Here is a 24,787-nt window from a genome sequence, read left to right as displayed (position 1 = left end):
TATTGCAATTGTAACGTCGTCCTTTTCTTCCACCCTTTGGTCCAACCTTTCCTTTGAATTTAGCCCCAGAATTGTTTCTTCTTTTAGTATGAGAAGAAAAGGCAGAGGGATTACCTTTAAGTATGGGTATTTCTTGCTCTTCCATCCTTGTTTCTTCTTTAATGTAAATAAACTCACCAGTCTATCGTAGATTTCCTTGGAGGTGTTCAGCTCAGAAACATAGGCCACCAAGCATTTGTCGATAGAGTCCCAGATGATCTTCTTTGCTTTGACTTCTCCATTGGTCCATTTGTTCCTAGCAGCAGCGGATGCATTTGATGGAGGCTCAACAATTTCGCTTCTCACATGGTCCAACACTTACTATTCTTTTAATGTTAGATTGAGAGACATCTTCCATCTGTCATAGTCAGACTTCTCACGAAGTTTGTCTTCAGCAGGGAAGTGTGTTGAGGACCCCATTATTTCTTTCAGATAGCCTTGCCAACCTTCTCTTCGGTGATTGCTCTTGCTCTTGCTTGGGCTTTGTCTTCACCTCAGCTTTGATACCATGTTAAGTTATGGTATGTTCTAGGCTTAGAGCAGTTTACTTATCTTTCTTATTATTATCCACATATTAGCAATCACATGTACATTAAGTAAAGTGTAGATAGAACATTTAAATGATCAACAAAAAACAAGACAAGACAAGAGACACAAGATGTGGCGGCTAGCCAGGGACAAACCCCAATATGGGGAAATCCTTTGATCAAATCTTCTTTTATCTTCAATAATTTAGCAGAGAGAAATAGTACAAAGATCTGATTTATATCAGAAGTAGCAAACCCTAGATCAAACTCGTCAAGTCTCCATCGGTGAGTCGTTCACCGTGCATCAGTCCAAGACTTCGCCGTGCACCAGTCCAAGACTTCGCCGCGCATCAGTCCAAGACTTTGTCGTGCACCAGTCCAAGACTTTGCCGCGCATCAGTCCAAGACTTTGTCGTGCACCAGTCCAAGACTTCGCCGTGCTCCAGTCCAATACTTCGTCGCGCATCAGTCCAAGACTTTGCCGTGCACCAGTCCAAGACTTCGTTGCGCATCAGTCCAAGACTTCGCCGTGCACTAGTCCAAGACTTCGTCACGCATCAGTCCAAGACTTTGCCGTGCACTAGTCCAAGACTTCGTTGCGCATTAGTCCAAGACTTCGCCGTGCACCAGTCCAAGACTTCGTCGCGCATCAGTCCAAGACTTCGCTGTGCACTAGTCCAAGACTTTGCTGCACATCAGTCCAAGACTTCGCCGTGCACCAGTCCAAGACTTCGCCGCGCATCAGTCCAAGACTTTGCCGTGCATCAGTCCAAGACTTCGCCGTGCACCAGTCCAAGACTTTGCCATGCATCAGTCCAAGACTTCACCGTGCACCAGTCCAAGACTTCGCCGCGCATCAGTCCAAGACTTCGCCGCACATCAGTCCAAGACTTCGCCGTGCACTAGTCCAAGACTTCGAACGACCTGTTTCGGCTTAGGTGAGAGAGAGAGCCTTTTTGTGCAGGAGAGAGAAGAGACTCTTTTTCTGCGCAGGAGAGAGAGAGATATGATGAGAAGTGAGTGACCAAATGAGGAGGAGTCATCCTGTATTTATATCCAAACGTTGAAGGTGAATAGATGTGTCTGTTGGGTGTTTGAGCCTACATAAGTTGCTGGCCGACTTTGATAATTTGTCAATAATCAAAATAAATTCATATCTCCATAAATACTTATCGGAATCGGATGATCTTTAGATCAATCCTACACCTCTCGATGAGAGGAATCTAGGAAAAATATTATCAGCCATGAATAAGGTGACCCACATGGAGTTTGGCCCTAGTTGCCAATTTTAACACTATGGCGTGTGGCTTAGCCCATCAGCAAGTTAGGCCTATGGTCCTTCACCAACTAGCGTCCAAACACCATCAACGCAACAATATTTTATCCTACAAGAACTTGACTTTGCTTTTAGCACTTTCTAGCACCCAACTGTATACATACGCTGATCTATAGGGCAAATCTCTTCAATGCATTACTTTACTTTATGACTATGGCTTACCAACCTCGCAAACAGTCCTTAAGGCATGCCTAGGAACAACCTCTATCACTGTGTTGTCACCTACAACAACCCAAAATTCTCATGCTTCTTTCATGCTATCAACATGCTTCTTCTTGCTGCGTTAGGGCTCCCTTTGTTGCGGCTTAGGGTCTCTCCTTTAAATGCGTATTAGGGCTCCTTAGATTTGTGGCTAGGGATTCTTAGATTTGCGGCTAGATGTCCTTCATGACTACGGCTTAGGGCTCTCTTAGATCTACATCTAGATTTCCTTCATGACTGCGGCTTAGGGCTCTCTTAGATCTGCAGCTAGATCTCCTTCATGACTGCGGCTAGGGCTCTCTTAGATGACTCTTTCCACTACGTCCTCCTTGAGAGAAGACAAACCCAAACAAGTGGAGAGAGATCATGAGATGTTGTGTGCCTCAAATGACTTGAGGTCTTCTCTATTTAAATGCTGCGTTGAGGTTGAGCTGGGGGTAATTTGCTTGCTAGTCGACCTTGACAAATTGTCAATAATATAAATAAATTCATATCTCCATAAATACATGTCGGAATCAAATGATCTTTATATCAATCCTACACCTCCCGGAGAGAGGAATCCAAGAAAAATATCAGCTGCCATAAATAAGGTGACCCACATGTAGCTTGGCCCTAGTTGCCAATTTTAACAGTCCTTTAGGCTGACTTGAACTTTCGTGCACATGTGGATTTTCACATCAAAAATATGTTTTTCCTTGACCAAGTTAAATTCTTCCAAGGGCAAAGAGTGTCCTCTTTGGATGAGGAAGGCTGTCCAAAGCAGAAAATTCGTCCCTGAGCTGCCAAATAAACACTCCCTCTCAGCGAGGGAGAAATTTCCGACTGCAACATATGTCCTGTTACCCACCACCTGTGGGTGACACCCATAGGAGAATTTTTTCTCCTAGATTGTCTTCAACCAACAACCAGCAACCCCTTGCAGCCCCCAGATATCTCGATGTGCCACCATCCCCGACACGTAAGCCAACCATTATGCACCTCCACCCATCTGTCATGATCGTATGTTTGAAGGTGGGTCTTCCAACCCTAAAGTTATGGCTTTCATTATGTAGTTGGGTATTTTTGCTTACTTATTATGGACACTTTTTGGCATGGATTAGTGGGGAGATTCGACAGAAAGAATGGGCTTGATTTGTACTCTTGTCCCCTTGTCCAACTTGGTGGTTAACCTTGTAACCTAGTCCCGTGGGATCTCCTCTATTGGCTACTAGCTTTAGGAGTGGCATTGCATGGGAAACCCTGCTTTTGGTTGCGTTGTCCCACTTCCCGACATCACATATATCACTCCCCTCCGCTTATTATAACTCCTTTTCACATATTTCCTATTTGAATCCACATTTGTCCATTGGGTCCACAAGGAGTTAGCTTCCCCCTCTCCTTGTCCACACTTTGGGTTGGCCCTAGAATGATGTGAAAAGGTAGCAGTGAATACCCCCTTTTAAGGTAGAGCGGTTCATTGCCCACTAGGGGTTGGGACAATCATGGGTTCCTATATGATGAAGGAGGTTCATAGAACCTGTAGGAACTAGGGTGATGACCATGATGATGGGGTAGAGCTCATGTATTGGCTTTTGCTCACGTGCTAAATGTGTTTGTCTTGACCATCTTTTGCATTTTGTGGTACATTTTCCTGTTGAATGTGGCCAAATATGATTTTATTTTTCTTTTTAGCTACATCAAACTCTGGGCTTCTTTCCATGCCATGACCCAAGGTGTGGGCAAGGGCAACAGGCAAGCTAACCCTATGTGGGCCCAGTGGAGAAATGTTGACCCAGGTGGGAGAAATGATGAATGGGGTAATAATGAATGGAAAGAGGGTAATATAAGCAGATAAGGGAGTGAGACCATGCAACCAAAATCATGGTTTCCCATGAAATACCATCCCTAGAGCCAAATGGTCAGTAAAAGAGATCCCATGGGACTAGAATCCAAGGTTAATACCCAAAAGGGGTCTAGGGGACAAGAGGATAGACCTAGCCCATTCTTTCCGCCGAATCTCCCCATTAATCCATGCCTAGGGGTGTCCATGATAAACAAGCTGCAATACTCAATTTCCAAATGACAAGGCATACCTTTAGGTTTAGGAGGCCCACCTTCAAACATATGATCATGGCAGATGGGCAAGGGGATTGCATGGCTGGCTCAGGTGGCGGAGAAACGGCACAATGAGCTAGCTGGTGACTGCAAGGGGCTGCTGATTGAGGACCATCTTGGAAAAAAATTCTCTTAGGGATATCACCCACAAAATGGTGGGTAACATCCCCAAAGTAACTTTGACAATGTTTGATCATGCAACATGGGTCAAGCAACTTCCATGATAGACCTGTTCTTTATTTCAATGACACCATTCTACTTGGGATTATATGGTACAATAGTCTCTTTCTTAATTCGAACCTCTTTGCAAAAGTCAATGAACTCATTTGAGGTATATTCACCACCATTGTCAGACTTGAAAACTTTGATTCTCTTCCCTATTTGATTCTCAATCAATGCCTTGATGTCCTTGAACATGTCAAATGCCTCGTCCTTGTGTTTGAAATAGAATATCCATGTTTTCGTGGAGAAATCATCAATAAAGAGCATGTAATAGAGGTGGCCACCAAGGGAGTGCATAGACATGGGTCCGCATAGGTCAGAGTGGATGAGTTGTAGAATATCATTAGTCTTGTTTTTGTTGGAGAGGAATGGTCCCCTTGTCCTCTTTCCACTAGAACATCGCGAACATAAACCATCATGACTAGATTAAACATCAGGCATCCCGGAAACTAATCTTCTAACCTTAGGTAGGGCTTCATGAAGTAGATATGCCAGTCTTCGGTGTCATAACTCACTTTGGTGATTGCTATTGTGAACCAATGCTTGCAGTGGTCTTCCATTAATTCTATAGAGTCCTTCAACTTTAGACCCCAACGTGAAAGCAACCCTCATGCGAGATTCCCTAGGCCAGGTTAGGACCTTTCCTCTTATGAAGGCTATTCTCATCCCTTTATCTTCAAAGGCAAATATAGATACCAAGTTCTTCTTTAGTCCCAAAACATACATCACATCATGAAGAAGAACGGATTCCCCAGAGTCCAAATGAAATTTAATAGAAATAAAGTCCTTCATAGGATGAGTAGAGTTGTCCCCAAGGATGATTTTTAGATTTGACCCACTCTCAACCAGATTTGAGAGGACATCCTGTATCCACAGAAATAACTAGAAGCCCCACTATCTACCAAACATCACAAGTATTTGGAGGAGAGGAACTGGAAAGGGCAGAAATAAGAATAGATTCAGATTGACTAGCAGCTGCATTATTTTCATACCTGAAGTTCCTTTATCTCTTTTGCGGATGATACCCTTTTCATGATGATCAGGGGCATCTCTTCTTCTTCTATCATCTCTCCTTCTATCATCGCCTCTTCTTCTATCATCACCTCTTCTTTTATCATTAAACCTATTGTTGTTGAAGCCACGATTAGACCTTGGAGGATCTCTATTTTCCAAGCATTCTCGGGCATAATGACCATGCTTGTGGCAGTTGTAACATTCAACTTTTGATAATTCCCTTTTGAATCTTCTATTGGAATCCCCAGAATCTGGAGAAGGTCTTTTTGATGGTCTCCCTCTTCCTTTCCTCTTCTTGTCTTAAGCAACAAATGTAGAGGGCTCTCCTTCTTCATGCTTTTGAATCCTCCCTTTGGAGATCATCTTGGTTTCTTCTTGAGTACACTTGCCAACGAGCTCATCAAATGTCGAGAACTTGTCATTGTTGCTTATAGTAGTGATGAAGGTTTCCCAAATAGGAGGAAGACCTTGAAGAGTGACCAACACCAACTCTTTGTCAGATATAGGCTCACCAACAATTTGCAATTGATCCCTTAATTGGGATATCCTCATGACATAGGATTGCACAAATTCTCCCTTGTTCATCTTCATGTCCTTGAGTTGATTCTTTAATGAGAGGATGTGATTTAAATTGTTGACCTCATACATCCCAACCAACTTATCATAGAATGTTGATTTGGGGCAGCATCATATGTGCTCTAGCCATGAAAATTGGTGGAGTGGCTAAAGCACATGAGATCTCCAAGACCCAAAAATGGTTTGGGAAAATTCCACCTGATTAGAGAGATACTAAAATAATTACTGTTTTTAATGGAGTTCCTAAGTCTAAACTTAGGCAAATTAAAATATTAATGGGTATTAATCTAAAACTGGGTGAGAATGTTCTAAATGACATGGATCAAGCCAAATCTAATCTTAGTCGTTGATTAGAGATTTAATCTTGGCCGTTGAAGATTCAATAGATTCAGTTGGAAACACACTAAGGTTGAGTAGTCAGTTCAATTCTCTAGAGCGGGGTTTGCTGAGAAAATTCGAACAAGTGATCAGAGTTGCAACAAGGGGCAGTGAGTGCATAGAAGAGAGACAAAGATAGTGCTGAAGGACTATCGCAGAGACTGAGGAGGCTACGCAGAGCCAACAAGAGACACATAGAGGGCCAGAGTGATTGCGCAGAGGCTAGCAGAGCCTGTGTGGGTGGCGCAAAAGGCCATAGAGGCAGCACAGAGTAGCAGAAGGCAGACGCAACGAGTTTCAAATTGATGCAGAGGCAAGGAGGGCTGACAGAGAGCCTCAGAGAAGCGTTGGAGAGATTTTCGTGGAGCAGACTTGCTGAATATCTACTTCCGAAGAGAGGTATTACTACTAGATAGATATCTCTGTTGGGTGAGCTAGTTTGGCACCCTAGTTGTACTCAAGAACGCTGCTTAATAATAAAACCCTTAGAACTGCTGCACCGGTTTTCCCGCATTGGGTTTTTCTAGGGACGATTGTCCAAAAATAACGGTGTCCCTTGTGTGTTTGTCTGTTATTTTTAGTTGTTGATCTGTAGATGGTTGAGACTGCATTCGTGTTTATTTTCAGTATTTATATGGTTAAATAACTTGTTGAGTAATAAACAAGTAGGAGAAATAAACCAGATAATGCAGGAAGAATTTCTAACATGTTAGACTTAGAAATTTCAACATGGTATTAGAGGGTTGCAGATCACAGGAGAGCTGAAGGCACCAGCTAAATCAGAGAATTTGCAGTAGAAACAGTTGTCCCGAGAGACAGAAGTTGTTCCTAAGTAGAAAGAAGCAGAGAAGGAGTGACGTAGAGGGCTTGCGTCATCATTTCGAGCCAGAGAGAGGGCCAACGCAGAGGCAGAGGAAGGCAGAAGAGGCTCACGAGGAGCCACGTCATCCTACTTAGTCAGGTAGGCTTGACGCGGTTTTCTAGAGGAGCGATTCAGCCTTGCCTGGATTGCTCAGAGCTAAGAGGCTCAGCTTCTTCAGTTGTTGGGACCTAGGAAGATGTGGGTAGATTGTGGATTGGGAAGCTGGTGGGGTGTTGTTGATGTCAAAATAGAACTGTACCTAACGAGACAGAACCAAGGTAGAGGGAGCCGCTGCCTTGAGGGATTTCTAGCCAAGAAATCCAGATCCGAGTTTTGCAGTTGCAAAGAGAATCAGAGAGGAGCAGTTCGATAGTTGGCAAGAGGATTTCCAGGAGGGTAATCGAGACTCGGAGGGAGTCTAGTAGAAGAGTGGAGGATGGCAATGAACGGAATGAGGGATCATGATAGGTTGGACGGGTCGTCCAACTTTGTCATCTGGGAGGCCAGGATCCTGTCTATTCTGGATAGACATCGTATCAAGAGCTTCGCCTTGAGAATCGTGGCTATCCCAGTCGACCCAACTGATAATGAAATGTATGAGAATGCAATGGCGAAGACAAAGTACATAATCCTTGATGGAGTCAAGGATCATGTGATACTGCATATTGTCGAGAAGAACACGGAAAAGGAGATGTGGGATACCTTGACGACATTGTATCAGGGCACTTCCATGTAGAGGAAGATGCTGTTGGAGAATCAACTGCGGACGTATTAGATGCAAAAGGGGGAGCAGATAGATTTATACCTCAGCAAGTTGCAAGAGAATCGAGACCAACTTACTTCCATAGGGGCCACACTAGATCAAAAGTTCATGGTGAGGATCGCCCTGAATGCAGTCTCTGAGGATTGGGAGACATTTGTCCAAAGCATTTTGGGCAGAGCTGATCTTCCAGGATGGGAAGAGATGTGGGCAACTCTTGGCCAAGAGGAGATCGGACGGTTGACCAAGGTGGGAAGTAGCAACAAAGGAGGTCGAATCGAGAAAGAGGAGGAGGAGGAGGATGCGGCTCTGGCATTTGCAAGATAGTAGGGGAAGAGGAAGAAGAAGGACATCTCCAAGGTAAAGTGATTCTATTTTGGGGAGCTAGGTCATTATGGAACCCAGTGTCTTAAGAAGAAGAATAAGGGAGAGCCTTTTGACTCCAAGGCAGCTTCGGCTAAGGTGGAGAAAGAAGTCAAGACGAATGACGACTGTGCCATGAGTGCTCATGCACCTCTAGAGAAGAGGTGGGGTGACATCGAGCTGTAGTCAAGAGGACTACAGAAGATGAGGGGTAGGATCCTTGAGGTACCCAAACTCTTAGATCATATCCGGATACGGGAGCCCTGAGAGACAGTAGCAGGATGATGGATGTCGGTAGAAGCAAGATGCAGATGGAGTGACAAGGTAGTGCTAGAGTGCAGTGGTCTCTAGCAGTGCAGTGGTCTCTGGCAGTGCAGTGAGGGTTGCAGTGGTGCAAGAGGCATAGAGGTGGTTGCAGCAGTACAGAAAGGCACAAAGGTGGTTGTAGCAGTGCGAGAGGCATAAAGGTGTTGCAGCAGCCCAAAGGCGGTAGAGGGAGCACAGGATAGCAGTAGAGGTAGCTTTAGCATCAGGGGGCTTCTAGCCTAACAAGGATGTTAGTACTTGGGTAGATCAGTTACTTACTTCTCAGTAACTGAGTTGCAGTGCAACAATTAGCAGTGGTAGTGCTATGTGCTGCACGATGCAGCATGATGAGAGAGAACTGCAGTGCAGATATAGTGTTGGGAGAAAGGACCGATAGCAACATAGATGCAGAGGGGGCTGCAATACAGATGTGGTAGTGGCAGTGGCAGAGCCATGGGTAGTAGTGCAGAGGATGTTGAGCAGCAGACCAAGCATCAGCATAGGGACAGTGCCAGATGGTCACGGTGATGTTCAGTGGTGGAGCATTAGTAGAGCACATTCCTCGCTAAGAGGGAGTGTTGATTTTGGGTAGCATTGGATGTGCTCTAGCCATGAAAATTGGTGGAGAGACTAAAGCACATAAAATCTCCAAGACCCAGAAATGGTTGGGGGAAATTCCACCCGGTTAGAGAGATATTAAAATAATTAATATTTTTAATGGAGTTCCTAAGTCTAAACTTAGAAAAATTAAAATATTATTGGGTATTAATATAAAATTGGGTGAGAATGTTCTAAATGACATGGATCAATCCAAATCTAATCTTAGTCATTGATTAGAGATTTAATCTTGGTCGTTAAAGACTCAACAGAAATAGTATAAGAGGAGGCTTGAGGGTCAGTTGGAAACACACCAAGATTGGTCAGTCAGTTCAATTTTCTAGAGCAAGGTTTGCTGAGAAAATTTGAGCAAGTGATCAGAGTTGCAACAAGGGGCAGTGAGTGCATAGGAGAGAGACAGAGATAGTGTCGAAGGACCAACGCAGAAACTGAGTTGGCTATGTAGAGCCAGCAGGAGCCACACTGAGGGCCAGAGTGACTGGCTAGAGGCTAGTAGGGCCTGCATGGGTGACACAAAAGGCTAGAGAGGTAGCGCAGAGCAGCAGAAGGCAGACGCAGAGGGTTTCAGAGTGATGTAGAGGCCAGGAGGGCTGGCGCAGAGCCTTAGAGAAGCGTTGGAGATATTTTCGTGGAGCAGACTTGCTGAATATCTGCTTCTGAAGAGAGGTATTACTGCCAGATAGATATCTTTGTTGGGTGAGCCAGTTTGGCACCCTAGTTGTACTCAAGAAAGCTGTTTAATAATAAAACCCTTAGAACTGCTGCACTGATTTTCCTGCATTGGGTTTTTCTGGGGACGATTGTCCAAAAATAACAATGTCCCTTGTGTGTTTGTCTGTTATTTTCAGTATTTATATGGTTAAATAACTTATTGAGTAATAAACAAGTAGGAGAAATAAATTAGATAATACAGGAAGAATTTCTAATGTGTTAGACTTAGAAATTTCAACATAGATGTCCTTAGACTACTTCAATTTTCCAACATAAGTAAGCAAATGATCTTTTAATGAATCAATAAGAATTTTCTTAGCTTTGAGCTCACATTTCTTGTATTTGGACTTGGCAGTGACGGAAGCATTTTCCGGTGGCTTAGGTACTTTTCCTTGCACATATTCCAAAACATCATTGTCATCTAGTATGACTTCCAACCTGATCTTCCAAGCAACAAAGTTAGATGAATCACCCAACTTCTCATTATCCTTGAAGAAAGAGGTAGACATCTTGACCAAGTCAAATAGGCTCCTTTAGCTTCTTCCAAAGATGATTGCTCTTGTCTCTTGATTCATTGGGCTTGTCTTCACCTTAGCTTTGATACCATGTTAATTTTCCATTGTTTTGTGTTATTACAATCACTTTAGCCCAATCTTTTCTTCAATTAGCAATTAAATTTAATCTTCTAATGATGAATAACAATTGTACATAGAACGATAAATGAAATGTATAGTAGAAGACAATCAAGAGAAATAACAAGAGACACCACATTTGGTCAAAGACTAGGGAAAAATGTGAATTTTTTTATCTATTGCAGCAACTGGAAATTATTCTTCTAACTGAAAATTTAATTATGCAATTTATTTGCTACGACAAGCAATGAATAAAATCACAATTGAAATTTTCACCATAAAAATACTGCGGAAAACAAAATACTGAAAAATGAGAAATTCTAGCACACACAAGAATTTTGACACAGTTATATTTGGACAATTGTCTTCGGAAAAACCCAATGTGGGAACACTGGTGCAGTAGATGATGGTTTTATTATTATTCTTCAGAAACAATTCTGAGTACAATAATGTAGATGCTCAAATGGCAATCTAATCTAAGGAAAATACTCGCAAAATTATCATGCGAATTTTCTCTCACCCCACAACTATTTTTTGCCTCCCTAGCCTCTGCGCTGAGCTCCCTGCATCACCCTCTGTGCAGAGCTTACGCTGACCCTCTGAGTATTTCAACCTTCCTTCCTTTGCCTCTTCCGGGGACTGGAAACGTTCCTCCCGAAAAGCTGTTGCCCTCCTCGTCCACCTGCTACTCACCCTTTGGCTCTATCTTCTCTGCTGAGCTGTTGTTACTGAGAAAATCGAACTACCTGGGCAACTGAGTATCTGCACTGGTGTATCCTCCATCACCACATCGACCTTGTCTTATAATCCATTGTTGGAGCACCAATGGCCAATATTAGAACTTAATCAATGGCTACGATCATCTCTAGATCGATCAGTGTGAGTTTCTAGATGATTCTCACCTTATCTCAATTAATACCAATTAATTAATCATATTCCCTAAGTTTAGACTTAGGAAATATTAAAAAAAAAAGTGAATAATCTAATTGAAACACTTCTAGGCAGAATTTCTAGAAACGATTTCTGGGTTTTGGAGATCTCATGTATTCTAGCCTCTCCACCAAATTTTGTGGCTAGAACACATCCAATGCTACAAAACCTAACACTCCCTCTTAGCGAGGAATGTTTTCTAGTGCTACTAGACACCTTGTAGCAACATCCTGTGTCTATATCATCTCCTGTCACGCTGTTGATGTCTGGCCATATTGCCCACCAACCACTATGCAACTCTGATATTCATTGCATCTATGCTACTGCTGACCCTGTTGAACTGCTGCCAACACTGCACCCCACTGAACTGCTGCCAACACTGCACCTTGCTGAACCGCTGCCAACACTGCACCCTACTGAACTACTGCCAACACTGCATCTGCATTGCAACTCCCTCTCATCTTTGCTGTTGCAATTGCAACACCTGCAACTAAAAATCATCCAAAGTAGCCTGTCCCTGCTATTGAAACGAGTTCTCCACCATACCTATATGTTCTCTAAAATAGACGAACTTAGCTCTTCCTAGATCTTTCGTGAGTATATTTGCAACCTTCTCTTCTGTGGGAACATACTGTAGCTGGACTGCTCCACGTTGTACACAATCTCTGATAAAATGACATCGAATATCGATGTGCTTCGACCTGTCATGAAAAACTGGATTCTTAGAGAGGTTTATGCAACTCTGATTATCATAGTAGACACTAGTCACACCCATCCTTTGCCTAAACAAGCTTACTAGCAGCTTCCGAAGCTATATAGCTTCGCACGTCGCTGTGCTGGCTTCCATATACTCTACTTCTGCAGAGCTCAGTGCTGCTTTCTTCTGCTTCCTTCTACACCAAGAAACCATCCCTGATCCAACATTGAAGCAGTACCTAGAAGTACTTTTCCTGTCCACTGAACTGCCTACCTAATCTGCATCTGTGTACCCACAAAGTTTGACGTCATCTCCTCAAGTATATCTCAACCCATACTTGACTATGCCGTGAACATACCTCAAAGTATGCCTTTTCGCTGCCCAATGTATGCTCTTCAGCTCTACCATGAATTGACTTAGGGTATTGACTGCAAAGTAGATATCTGGCCTAGTGTTGACCAAATACATGAGACACCCTTTAAGCTGTCTATACAAGGTGGGGTCGACATCCTTGTCATCTGATGCATCTATCTTCTTCTAGTTGGTGATCATGGGCGTAGACATGGGTTTGCAATTCTGTATTCTGAACCTCTTCATAATATCTGTAGCATATTTTCCTTGCCCAAGAAAGATCTCCCCATCCTTTTGCCACACTTCCAATCCTAGGAAGTAGTGCATCATCCCCAAATCCTTCATGTCAAATTCTGTTGCCAGGTTCCTCTTGCAGTCCTCTATGAGCCCTGATGATCCTGTCAAAAAGAGATCATCCACATACAAAACTAGAATGAGTGGTTCATCCTCTACCATTAAATAGTAAAGGTTGGGATTTGCGTCACCCTTGACGAATCCCATTTGCTGCAAGTAGCTGTCATTCCTACCATACCATGCCTTGGGAGCCTATTTGAGTCCGTATAGAGCTTTCGTCAATCTGCACACATGAGTGTGCCTCTCATGAATCTCAAAGCCCTCTGGTTTTTCTATGTACACTTCTTCCTCTATCACCCCGTTCGAGAACGCTGTCTTGATATCCATCTGGTGAATCTGCCATCCCATCTAAGTTGGCAGGGATATAACTGACCAGATAGAAGTGTATCTGGAAACTGGGGCAAAGGTCTCCTCATAATCTATCACTTCTTTTTGTTCATACCCCTTTGCCATGGATCTAGCCTTGTACTTTTCCACGCTGTCGTCTTTCGCATATTTGATCTTATAGATCCATCTAGAACCTACAACTAATCTATCTTTCGACCTTGACACTACCTCCCAAACATCATTCTTCATGATAGAGCTATACTTTTCTACCATGGCATCTACCCACACTTGATGCTGTGCAACCTCCTGAAAGCTGGAAGGTTCTGCAACCTAAGCCACCAATGCTTGGTACCTGTCAGGCTGTTTGCGTTGTCTTTTGTTTGTCCTAGGAGTTCCAATAAACTCCTTTGCATCTCTCAATGTCTGACGAACCTCTCTGCTGGCTCGACCACTAGTCGTGGGAGGTTCAACCAACTCCTCCTCATCCTGCCTCTGTTGCTCCATCTACTGAGAACTCCCCGGATTTCCTGCACCTGAGGAAATATTGGTACTAGTCACAATACTCGATCCTTGTGACTGTCCTCCTGCCTGTCCCACTGGCTTCCCCTGCAACTGGACCAAGGGAGATTTTGTTGAATGCTTCTGATCACCTGCAGGCATCTCACGAGATCTCCTGAAAGCTCAGTCCTCCATGAACTTCATGTATCACCTTACTACAATCTTCCTATTGTTAGGAATATAGATTCTGTATGCCTTTGAGGTTTCACTGTACCCAACGAAGATCCCTTCTCTACAGTCTAATCCAGTTTGGTACTTTTATCATCTGGCACGTGGCAATAAGCAACGCTACCAAAAATTCTGAAGTGGCTAACTTCTGGTTTCTTCCCTGTGAAGACTCCTTTTGGCGTTTTCTTCCCCAATGCTCTATGAGGAGTCCTATTCTGAATATATACTACTGTGTTACATGCTTCTGCCCATAGAAACCTAGGTGGATCTTGGTCATATAACATAGCCTTTGCAACTCCAACAATGGTTATGTTTTTTCACTCCGTACAACATTTTGCTGTGGATTATATGGAGTTGTCCATTCTCTCTTGATGCCTTTCTTCACACATAAATCTATGAAGTCTTTATCAATATATTCTTTACCGTTATCTAAGCGAAGCACCTTGATCTCCTTCTCTGTCGCACTCTCCATGAGACCTTTAAACTCTTTGAAATGATCAAAGACCTCATATTTGGTCTTCAAGAAGTAGATCCAGGTTTACCTGGAATGGTCATCAATAAAGGTAACGAAATATTCGGCACTGTTGAGAGCTCTAGTGGACATCGGGCCACAAATATTTGAATGTATGAGTCCTAACACGCCATCAGCTCTGCTATCACTTCTTGGAAATGTTGCCTTAGCATACTTCATAAGTACGCATCCTTTGCACACATCATCATGTTCCGTGCCAAGTTCTGGAACCCCTGTTACAGTTTCTCTGAGCATCCTGAGTGCTCCATGGTGTAGATGTCCCATTCTCCTATGCCATAACTCATTCAACTCCTTCCCACTGCTATTGTCATTGCCTATTAGTGCCATTGGAGAATCAATCTGTAACCGGTACAATTTGTTACTTCGAACTCCAATCTATCTTACCTTTTTCCAGCTTGGGTGTTTGACATACACTTTCTTCCTTGCGAAGTGAATATCATACCCCTTATCTTGTAACTGGGATACTAAAATTAGGTTCATACCGAATCCTGGCACATGCAATATATCTGTAGCGCTGGTGCTTGCCCCTGACTCCCTCTGAAAATCTATGGCACCTCTTCCTACTGGAGTACATTTTGTTCTATTTTCCTGTAATATTCCTAACCCAGAATATTCCTCAAACCCTAGCAAAAACTCCAACCAAATATGTGCAAATGATATAATAACTCAGAAGTGATAAAATAACAGTGGAACAATATATAATAATGTAAACCGGAAATATAAGCAGATACACAAAAAATGCAGCGAGAAATGCTAAGCCATTTTATTATACTGAGCAATAAATGAGTACAATAGGTGATTAGACAGATGACACCTCGACTTGCACAAAGCAAGTGAAGAAATACTCTCAGAATGACAAGAATGGCCTCTCTGCGTGGATGCTGCTGCTGTGCTGCTGCTGCTGCTAGAAAACAAATGATGATTTGGGGCTACTCCCCTCCTCGGAAAAAGCTGAAACTCTGGATTCGGGCTCTACTCAAGAAACCCAGAAAAACCTAGAAAGCTTTCCTGGAATGGCCTCACACTGATCTGCGTCCCAGCTATTGGGAAACTGTCATGCTGTTGTTGCTGCTAGAAATCGAATGAGGATTTTGGGCTGCTCCCCTCCTCAGAAAAGGCTGAAACTCTGGAATCAGACTCTACTAAAAAAACCTAGAAAAACCCAGAAAGCTTTTTTGAAATGGCCGACCCCTGAAAATCACCCCCTTGGGGTTCTGCGCAGTTCCTCAAAGACACTGATGAAACTGCTGCTGAAATGTTGATGAAACTGCTGCTGAAATGCTGATGAATCTACTGCTGGAATGCCAATGGAAATACCTTGCCCAAGCAGGCACTCGAAGTCCCTCGGGGCTAAGGGTGAGATCTCCGAACGGAGACACTCAATGCACTAAACAGTGCTGCAGACTAGCTAAACAACCAGTGTGCTCTAAGTCGAAATGACTATCACAAATGCTCATAACCAAAATGATCCCAAATGAGGGGGTTCCTCTCTATTTTATAGCCTCTGCCTCTCACAATCCTTAGGCTCACTTTCTCCTGCTTGATCCCCTTCTTGCCATGTGTTCCTTCCCTCCTGTGCAGTCCCTCGATGTGTCTGCATGGGCCCCATTTCTGCGTCCCCCCTTTGGCCCCCTTGGTTCCCCCTTAAGTCACAACGTTGTGCTACCTAGGAAGTGACATTTTATTCTAAAGTGAGTTATGTTCCCCCTTCCTCACTTTTTATTTACAAATAACTATAGAAGGCAAAAATCGAACAAAATCGAATATTCCAATTAGCCATAGCTAATTAGGAATATTACAGTCTCCCCTGGCAAAATGTTGCTTTTCCTCAAGCAACTGAAGTGATGGATGCTGTAAGATCTCCTCACTCTCCCAAGTGGCATCCTCAATCGGTAAATTCTTCCACCTCAACAAGAATTCCCGGACCGTCTTGCTCCGCAACCATCTCTCCCTAGAGTCAATGATAGCCTCCAGTTGCAATACCAAATTCCCCTCATCATCCATGGGTGGTAGCTCATCCGTCACGGTCACCTGCTGCCTCAATGCCTTCTTCAGGCATGATACATGAAAAATGTTATGAATCTTGCTGCCTTGGGGTAGCGCCAACTCATATGCAACCTGTCCAATCCTGCGTATCACCCTGTATGGCCCATAAAAGCGAGGCTTGAGCTTCTCAGCCCCCTTCTGCTTCAGCGATGACTGTCGGTATGGCTGTAATCGTAGGTAGACCATGTCCCCTACCTCGAACTGTCTCTCCACCCGACCCCTGTTGGCATACAGCTTCTGCTGGTTCTGCATTGTAGCCATGTTATCCTTGAGAGCTCGGAGGACATCCTGACTCTCTTGGATCCAAATCTTGGCTCTAGGAGCCCTGCTATCACCAAACATCACGTCGACAAAAGATAAAGGATGATACCCATATAAGGCATAGAATGGTGACATACCAATGGACATGTGATGCGAAGTATTGTAGCAGTACTCCCCCAGATGCAGCCACTTCAGCCATGCTCGCTGCTGCCCATTGACATAGTTACGCAAGTAGCCCTCCAGCGACTTGTTAACTATCTCCGTTTGTCCGTCCGTTTTTGGGTGATAGCTGGTACTCGGTGTCAACTCCGTCCCCACCAATCGTAAAAGCTCCTTCCAAAACCCGCCCATGAAATGGCGGTCCCACGCTGTCTTGTCTCCTCCTTATTGCGACTAGGGCAGAGGATTTCTTCTCTCTCACGAGTCTTTCTCAAGTGTGAGTGTTGCACAAATGGATACCTTAATGACTCCAATTCACCCTTTATTTATACACCAATAAATGGGCTCCAAGAATTCATGAAGAGACACATCTATTGGACAATTTTACTTCAAGCCTACATGACTTGAATACTAATAATTATTTGTCAACTTCAAAAATTCATTTCTCCATTTCTACAACTCGGAATTCGACGATTCTCGAAGCATTGGATTCTCCTTTCCACCCTCTATTGTCTCATACCATCACATGTAGAAATGTGCTCCCAAAAATGCCAAAAACACAATTTGGTGCAAAATCCCATACTTGGTCCAAGCCCACAAGTGACCCTTGTGGCGCTTTGCCCTCCAAACCCTAAACCCTAGGGCTTGGAGTACCTCTCAAGCTACACAAATCAACACCTCTGCGTATAGAAGTGTCTCTCTCTACCTCCTGGAATATCATCCGGCCTCCGGCAACTAAACCAACCATCTTCTGGCAACTCGCACTTCGGTTTCTAGCTATTCACACTACTTGTACGACCTCCTCTACAAATGTATTCAACCTCCCTTTTCCTGCCACTACAACACTGGAAAATCACTGGGAAACTCTCCAGAATTATGCTCCCAAATTATCTTTTACTCCCTCTCTCCGATGCTCTTCCCCTGGCTCGAACTGCGCCCTCATTGTCTCTGTGAACTGGGTAGCATGATCTCCCACAATGATCACTTTGGTGACTCTTATGCTATCTCCAAGCCCTTCAACTTGCTCTTATAATCTCTCGTTGAGTCTTCAACGACCATGATTTAATCTCCATCGACGACTAAGATCAATTAGACTTCATCAATAGAAGTCTCTAGAGCAATCTCGAACATCCTTAATTAATTATCTTTAATTTACCACTTTTCCTAAGTTAGACTTAGGAAATAATTTAATTATGGCAAATTAATTTAATTAAGGTGTTTCCCAAGCTTATCTCACGAAACCTTTTATGGGTTTTGGAGATCTAGTGTTCCTTAGCCTCTTAGCATCATCTAAGACTAGAACACATGTCTGATGCTACCATAAACTAACACTCCCTCTTAGTGAGGAAGGTGTTCTATACTACACCCATCTATTCTTTGAAATAGATGAACTAAGCCCTCCTTAGAGCTTTCGTGAGTATATTTGCAATTTGCTGCTTTGTGGGAACATGCTGTAGTTGGACTGCTCCATGTTGCTGATGTCTGACATCTGTTATACCTCCTTTCTTCACATCTCAACTGATCAGACTCCCTGTCACTGAAAATCACTATGAACAAGTCAAATGACAAACACTGTCCATCAACCACTACACATACTCTGATCCACTTGCTACTAACTGTATTCGAATCAGTCTCTGATCTATTGTGTCACTGCACCTGGCTCTGTAACTGTCCCTTGAGTGCTCTGGCTGCAACTAGCTCTGCATTGTCTACTGACCATTTGACTGTGCCCAATTAGCTCTGTTACTGTTGCTCACGCATCTCACTGCAACTAGCTTTGCACTGTCCCTCAAGATCTGACTGTGCCTTCTTGTCATCTCGATCCTCCTGCTACTCTGTACTACGGACCCCTGTAGCAAAGGTACTGATCCATGTGAACACCAACTAGATCTAATTTAGACTTCCTGCTGCTCTCCTATGGACCCTGCCCAAACTGGTCTCTGAAGCCTCATGCTCCCCCTCCATCTTGAGGTATCGCTACTCTCAATGCAAATTCCTCGAATCTAGAAGTCAACTCATTGATCTTTGCCGAAGCTACTGTCTACTGTTGCCCCTTCTTGTCCTTCTTCCTTTGGGACACTAGGTGACATAGTGACCAAATTCACCACATCCGAAGCACTTGACCTTCGACAAGTCCTTCTTCTTCTCTCCTCCTTTTAAGTTCTGTCCATAACTGGGACCCTTCTTCGCCTTACCTTTACCTACAAGGGCTATGTTTTCTTCTTCTTCCTTCTTAACTTTCGGCCCCTTGCTACTGCTGCTTATAGTACCTTCTGAGAGGCCGAGCCTTAGCTCCTCCTGAGTGAAGTCACTCCATAGGTGCTCCACACCTAGAAGTGTGTCTTGCCCATAAATGACTTGGACGAATGCACGCCACTCCTTGGAGAACCCATTGAGAGCTGTGCGCACCAACTCATCATCTGCTGGTTTCTCTCCAACCACTACAAGTCCATCTCAGACACTCTGAATCCTAGCGAGATAGGAAGTTACGTTGTCACCCTTCTGCATCTTTGTTGTCCTCAGCCTCTCCTTGAGAATAATTTTACGATTTTCAGACGGATCTTGGTATAGTTTCACAACGCCCCACATGTCCTTTGTTGTATTTTTCTCAGAAATATGTAGGACAATATGATTCCGAACCCTGTTTAGGACCATCTTCTTGGCTTTGGCCATATCATTCTTGAAGTTTTCCAAATACTGTGCATTTGTTGGTTCTGCCATGACATTTGTTACGAACTCCTTCAGGCCATGCTCATCTAGTAGGAATTGCATTATGGCCTTCTAGATGCCAAAGTTTGAGGCTCCATCAAGTCTACCCTGATCTCTGAGTCCTGCTGAAGCCATCTCCGCGAAACTCAAACAAACTGGAGATCTATATATTGGAAATCTCCTTCTCCTTTTGGCAACTCAACCCGACTTTCTTCCTGCACTCACACTCCCTCTGGAAATGCACTGATCTACTCCTGCACTTTCCTCCAGTGTCCTTCCCGAAACTCAAACTGCCTGTTGTTTCTACTGGGTAACTCGCTCTACTTTCCAGAAGTCCTTCTGCGGAATCTGGCACACGTACTGCTAATCTTGAAGCTCATATTGGTTGGAGTAACAAGTCTCCTACGACTTTCTGCTGCTAGAAATCACGTCTTCCTTTCCTGCACTGGAAAAATGGAAGCCCACTGAGAAATAAGTTGGAGATTCCACTTGTGTGCTTTTCTTTTCCTACCTTGTGCAGGTTTGCAAATGCAAACCCTTTCTATAAATCTATGCGCCCAAATCTACTTTGTGAAATTACTAATCTGCTCACTGGAACCCTCTTTCCATCAAATCCACTACCTGCTAGAACTGTTACTAGACAATTCAAACTTTTCCTCTCTGGTTCTGGAAATTGATTTTCCTGCAGGGAAATTCACACTGCTTGGCTGACCTGCGCAGATCTAGAAATATTTTGCTCAAATATCCCTCTGAAACTACACAATTTCACTTCATACGTTTTTGAGCCTCTAATCTGACCAACAATGCTCTGATACCATGTGAAATCTCCTTGAATGCACCAACTGGAGTTTATTCTTCTAACTTATTAGCAGTTTATTTGTTTACCACAAATAATGAATAAATCACTGATGCATTCTTCACAATAAAGATACGGTATGGAATATAGAATCAGGAACTGAGAAATAGATGCACACACACAATAAAAATGACACCACTATTTTGGACTAAACGTCCCCGGAAAAACCCCGAAGGGAAAATCGGTGCAATAGATGAGGGCTTGTTTTATTATGCAACAATTTGGAAATTATTACAATTGAATGCCCAACTGGCTTTCCTCTGGAAATATACTGGCAAGTAATTTGGAGATCAAAGGTCTCCTTTGCTAATCAACTCGGCCTCCTTTAGACTGCTCGAAACCCACACTGGCTACTCGCACTGTTGGCTCCGGATAACTTGCACTGCCTAGAAACTAGCTCAGGGTGAGTCATCATGCCTCCCTCTGCCTCTAGAAGTGACTTTCCCTGCCTCCTGGAAGCTAATCCGGCCTCCCGTAACTAAATCGACCCTCTTCCAACAACTCACACTGGGGTTTCTGGTGATTCCCATTGCTTGTACAACCTCCTCTGCAGATGTATTCAACCTCCCTTTTCCTGCCACCAAATGTTATGAAACCAGCTCACAAAAGATAGAAAAGATAGATCAACGCCTTAGAATTCAGCCTCTTCGAGGGGGCAACCTCCTTTACAGTACATAAATGAACAATTCTTGGATGATACAAATGACAAGACCTCCATTCTATATATAGGAGTCTAAGGGGTCATTATATAATCAGAGCCGACATAACAATAATAATGTAAGGGCACAATAATAACAATAGTGGGCTTCTATGGGGCACAATAGTAACAATATGGGGACCACATGGGTACAACAATATAATAAGGGGGTTGTACTAATAACAATAAGGGGTTACACTAGTAGTATAGGGGTCTAGCAGAAACTCTCCGGAATTATGCTCCCAAATTTGCTGCTCCCTTTGGCATGAACTGCGTCTTCACTGTCTTTGTGAACTGGATAGCTCAATTTGCCACAATGATCACTCTAGTGACTCCGATGCTATCTCCAAGCCCTTCGACTTGCTCTTATAATCTCTCGTTGAGTCTTCAACGACCATGATTTAATCTCCATCGATAACTAAGATCAATTAGGCTTCATCAATAAAAGTCTCTAGAGCAATCTCAATCATCTTTAATTTACCACTTTCCCAAGCTAGACTTCAGATATAATTTAATTATGGTGTTTCCAAGCTTATCTCACAAAACCTTTTTTGGGTTTTGGAGGTCTAGTGTTCTTTTGCCTCTTAGCATCATCTAAGACTAGACCTCCCTACCATAAACTAACAAAGGGTAGAGGATCTTTTAAGCATCGAGAGATTTGCATCTCATTTTTTTTTGGATCTCTCGATATTGAATAGAGTTGAAGTTAATATGAATCTATGCTGGCTTAAATGCCAATGAAATTGTTAATGAATTATTAAGTAATGATATAGTCGAAGTCATTTAATTTGCAATATTCTATTTACCTACTAAGTTAATAAGTGATACTATAGAAAGTATTAGAAGGAATGTTTCTTCATGGTCCGATAAGAGAGTAAATGAGATTTCGTTCATATAATAGATTACAGGTTGCTAATATTCTGGAAGTATGCATATTTGATTGCATTATATGATATATACCATCTTACCATTCATTAGAATAATTATGAATGTAGTGGATTGCAGGTCCCTTATTTATTACCACAGAAGATAGATTAAGAAATAATTATGAATGTAGTGGTTTGCAGGTTTCTTATTTATTACCACAGAAGATAGATTAAGAAATTGTTTTTTCATGCTTTGCTCAACTTGTAGAAGGTATATCTCCGCCTTCTATCTCTAGTTTATGTGATTTCGTTTCTACTTTGTTATTTTTATATATATATTACATAGGATAAATGTTACAATCTCTTTAATACCAGGTTGTAAAATGCACTTTGCTTTTCAATAAATTTTTAATGGAAGTCATATACCAAACAAAGGATATCTATATATATATAGGATAAATATTAATACTAGGTTGTAAAATGCACTTTGCTTTTCAATAAATTTCTAATGGAAGTCATATACCAAACAAAGGATATCTCTCTCTATATATATGCACACTGAATGAGATCCATTTTAATTTGGGATCTTTTACACATTAAGAGATTTGCATTTCACTTTTTTATATCCTTCTTCCTGCTTAATAGATCTGAAGTCAAATGCTGTTTTTAATGCTAATGAAAACGTTAACACTTGTTCAATAATTATTCAATAATGATATGGTCAAAGTCGTATAATCGGTATTAATATTTACATATTCAATTGATAACTGATATGATAGAAGGTATTAGAAACAATGTTTTTTCAAGGTCCAATAAGGAGAGTAAATGAGATTTCATTCCTATGCTTGTTAGAGTACAAGTAGGAAACATTCTGAAAGTACGCATATTTGAATGCATTATATATCATCTTACCTTTCATTAGAATAATTATGAATGTAGTGGATTGCAGGTCTCTCGTTTATTACTACAGAAGATAGCTTACGAAATTGTTTTTCACGCTTTGGTGAACTTGTAGAAGGTATGCCTGTGTGCTTTTATCCAACCAAATTTGTATAAGAATGTTCTCCGCATTTTATATGCTTAGTGGACATGTTCTGCTGCAGTCAAAATCATGATGGATAGAGTTGCTAAACGATCAAAAGGTTTTGGCTTCATTGAATATGCAACTGAAGAAGAAGCAGAAGCAGCAATTAAAGGAATGGATGGCAAGGTATATTACGCAAATATTTTGATAAAGCATGGTTTTTAATTGGTCAAATAGTTGTGTAGACTTGTTTTTGTTAAGGTTGATCTTCATATAGAACTGTGAAATTTCCTCTCTTTGCAGTTCTTGGATGGCAGGGTTATTTTTGTAGAATTTGCAAAATCTAAGACTCAAAATAAACAGGCGTCTCCCCCAGGGACCAGAGAACCCCCTCCGTTTTTATGAGGAACAGCAATTGAATTGGGCGAGTGAGGTAAGTTGTAAACATTCAAATAAAAAATGGGCCAGCTTGTCATGAGACATTCTTAAAATATTAAAACTGGGTTTCTTTAATAAACTACAACAATGGTAAAGAATGGATGACTATGGTGAGTGAAATGCTTATGATTAGAACAAAGCTGGAAGCATGCATCTATGCATCTAATGCAACAGTGGAGAAATTACGGGAGAGCTCAGTAAGGGGTATTTTGGGTCATGGTATATTATAAATCATATCAAGCATTCCTTGAATTGGGAAAGGTCAAAGTGCGTAGAACATAAGAAATCAAAGCTTGTGTGTTGGTCATGGTACTATGGTTGTAAGAGAGTTCAAGGTGCTCACTCATCAAATTCATCAAGGAAAGGATTTTACTATACCCTTTTCTTTTCTTGCTTTAAGATCTCTAACTTTTTAATAATCTATATGTTTCTTAGTTATTATCTATTTTAAATACATTCTCCATATGACTTGAGGATTCTACCTAGAAGCTCTCATGCATATGTCATTATGTTTTATTGTAAATATTCTTTTTATCGGGACGTATAAAAGTTGATATTATACACACAACATGTAAGACTCAATGGTTTAAAATATAATTTGACTTGTTATTCATATGTTATTATGTTCCATTGTTTCATTCATATGTCATTATTTTCTATTGTAAGTATTCTTCTTATAAGGACTTGTAAAAGTTGATATTATGCACATAACATGTAAAGACCCAATGGTTTAAAATATAATTTCAATAGTAAATAGGGTTGTTTGAGTAAAATGTTGGTTGTGGAGGCACTAAACAATGTTGCCTTTTTGAGTTTTTGGCATCCACACAAATTTCTTCAACACCAACTCCATTTACAGATTGTACTTGATAAAATGTAATTGAATGCAGCATGCTTGCAATCAAGCTTGTTTGGCAAGTGTATTGGTCATTGGTGAGCAGAGGATACAAGCAACAATAGCATGTGTATATTGTTGAGAAATCAGTGCTAGAAGGATTAGGGTTAGATTTCTCTTTCTTGATAATTACTTGTGAATTATGTTGGCTTCTTTTATTTATTTGTTATATTATCTTTCATCAAGCAATTACCAAATTATGTGTGTATGAAGATCACAAAAACACACAACACAAGATGTAGGCACTATGCTAGGGAAAAACCCCTATCTAGGGGAAAAC

The 24,787-nt window shown here is 42.1% G+C and overlaps 1 protein-coding gene across 6 annotated transcripts in view; it reads left to right on the top strand.

Annotated features, from left to right (window-relative positions):
- LOC149235397 (organelle RRM domain-containing protein 2, mitochondrial-like) overlaps window positions 1-24,787 on the top strand; it is a 243,370-nt gene that overhangs the window by 128,049 nt on the left and 90,534 nt on the right. For 2 of the 6 annotated variants that reach the window (XM_089461382.1, XM_089461377.1), the window contains exons 2-4: window positions 23,100-23,168; window positions 23,254-23,360; window positions 23,478-24,011. In XM_089461382.1, coding sequence (XP_089317508.1) covers window positions 23,100-23,168; window positions 23,254-23,360; window positions 23,478-23,579 — 278 coding nt within the window. In that variant the 3' untranslated portion in view covers window positions 23,580-24,011. Of the gene's footprint in view, window positions 1-23,089; window positions 23,169-23,253; window positions 23,361-23,477; window positions 24,012-24,787 lie in introns of those variants that run through there. The other 4 variants (XM_089461378.1, XM_089461379.1, XM_089461380.1 and 1 more) reach the window with 4 other exon arrangements.

The sequence above is a fragment of the Pinus tabuliformis genome, chromosome 8 (assembly GCF_031772625.1).
Source record: "Pinus tabuliformis cultivar Carrire ecotype Pingquan chromosome 8, CPIR1, whole genome shotgun sequence".
Lineage (NCBI taxonomy): Eukaryota > Viridiplantae > Streptophyta > Pinopsida > Pinales > Pinaceae > Pinus > Pinus tabuliformis.
The sequence above is the reverse complement of the archived record's forward strand: the minus strand, read 5'-3'. Positions and strand labels throughout refer to the sequence as shown.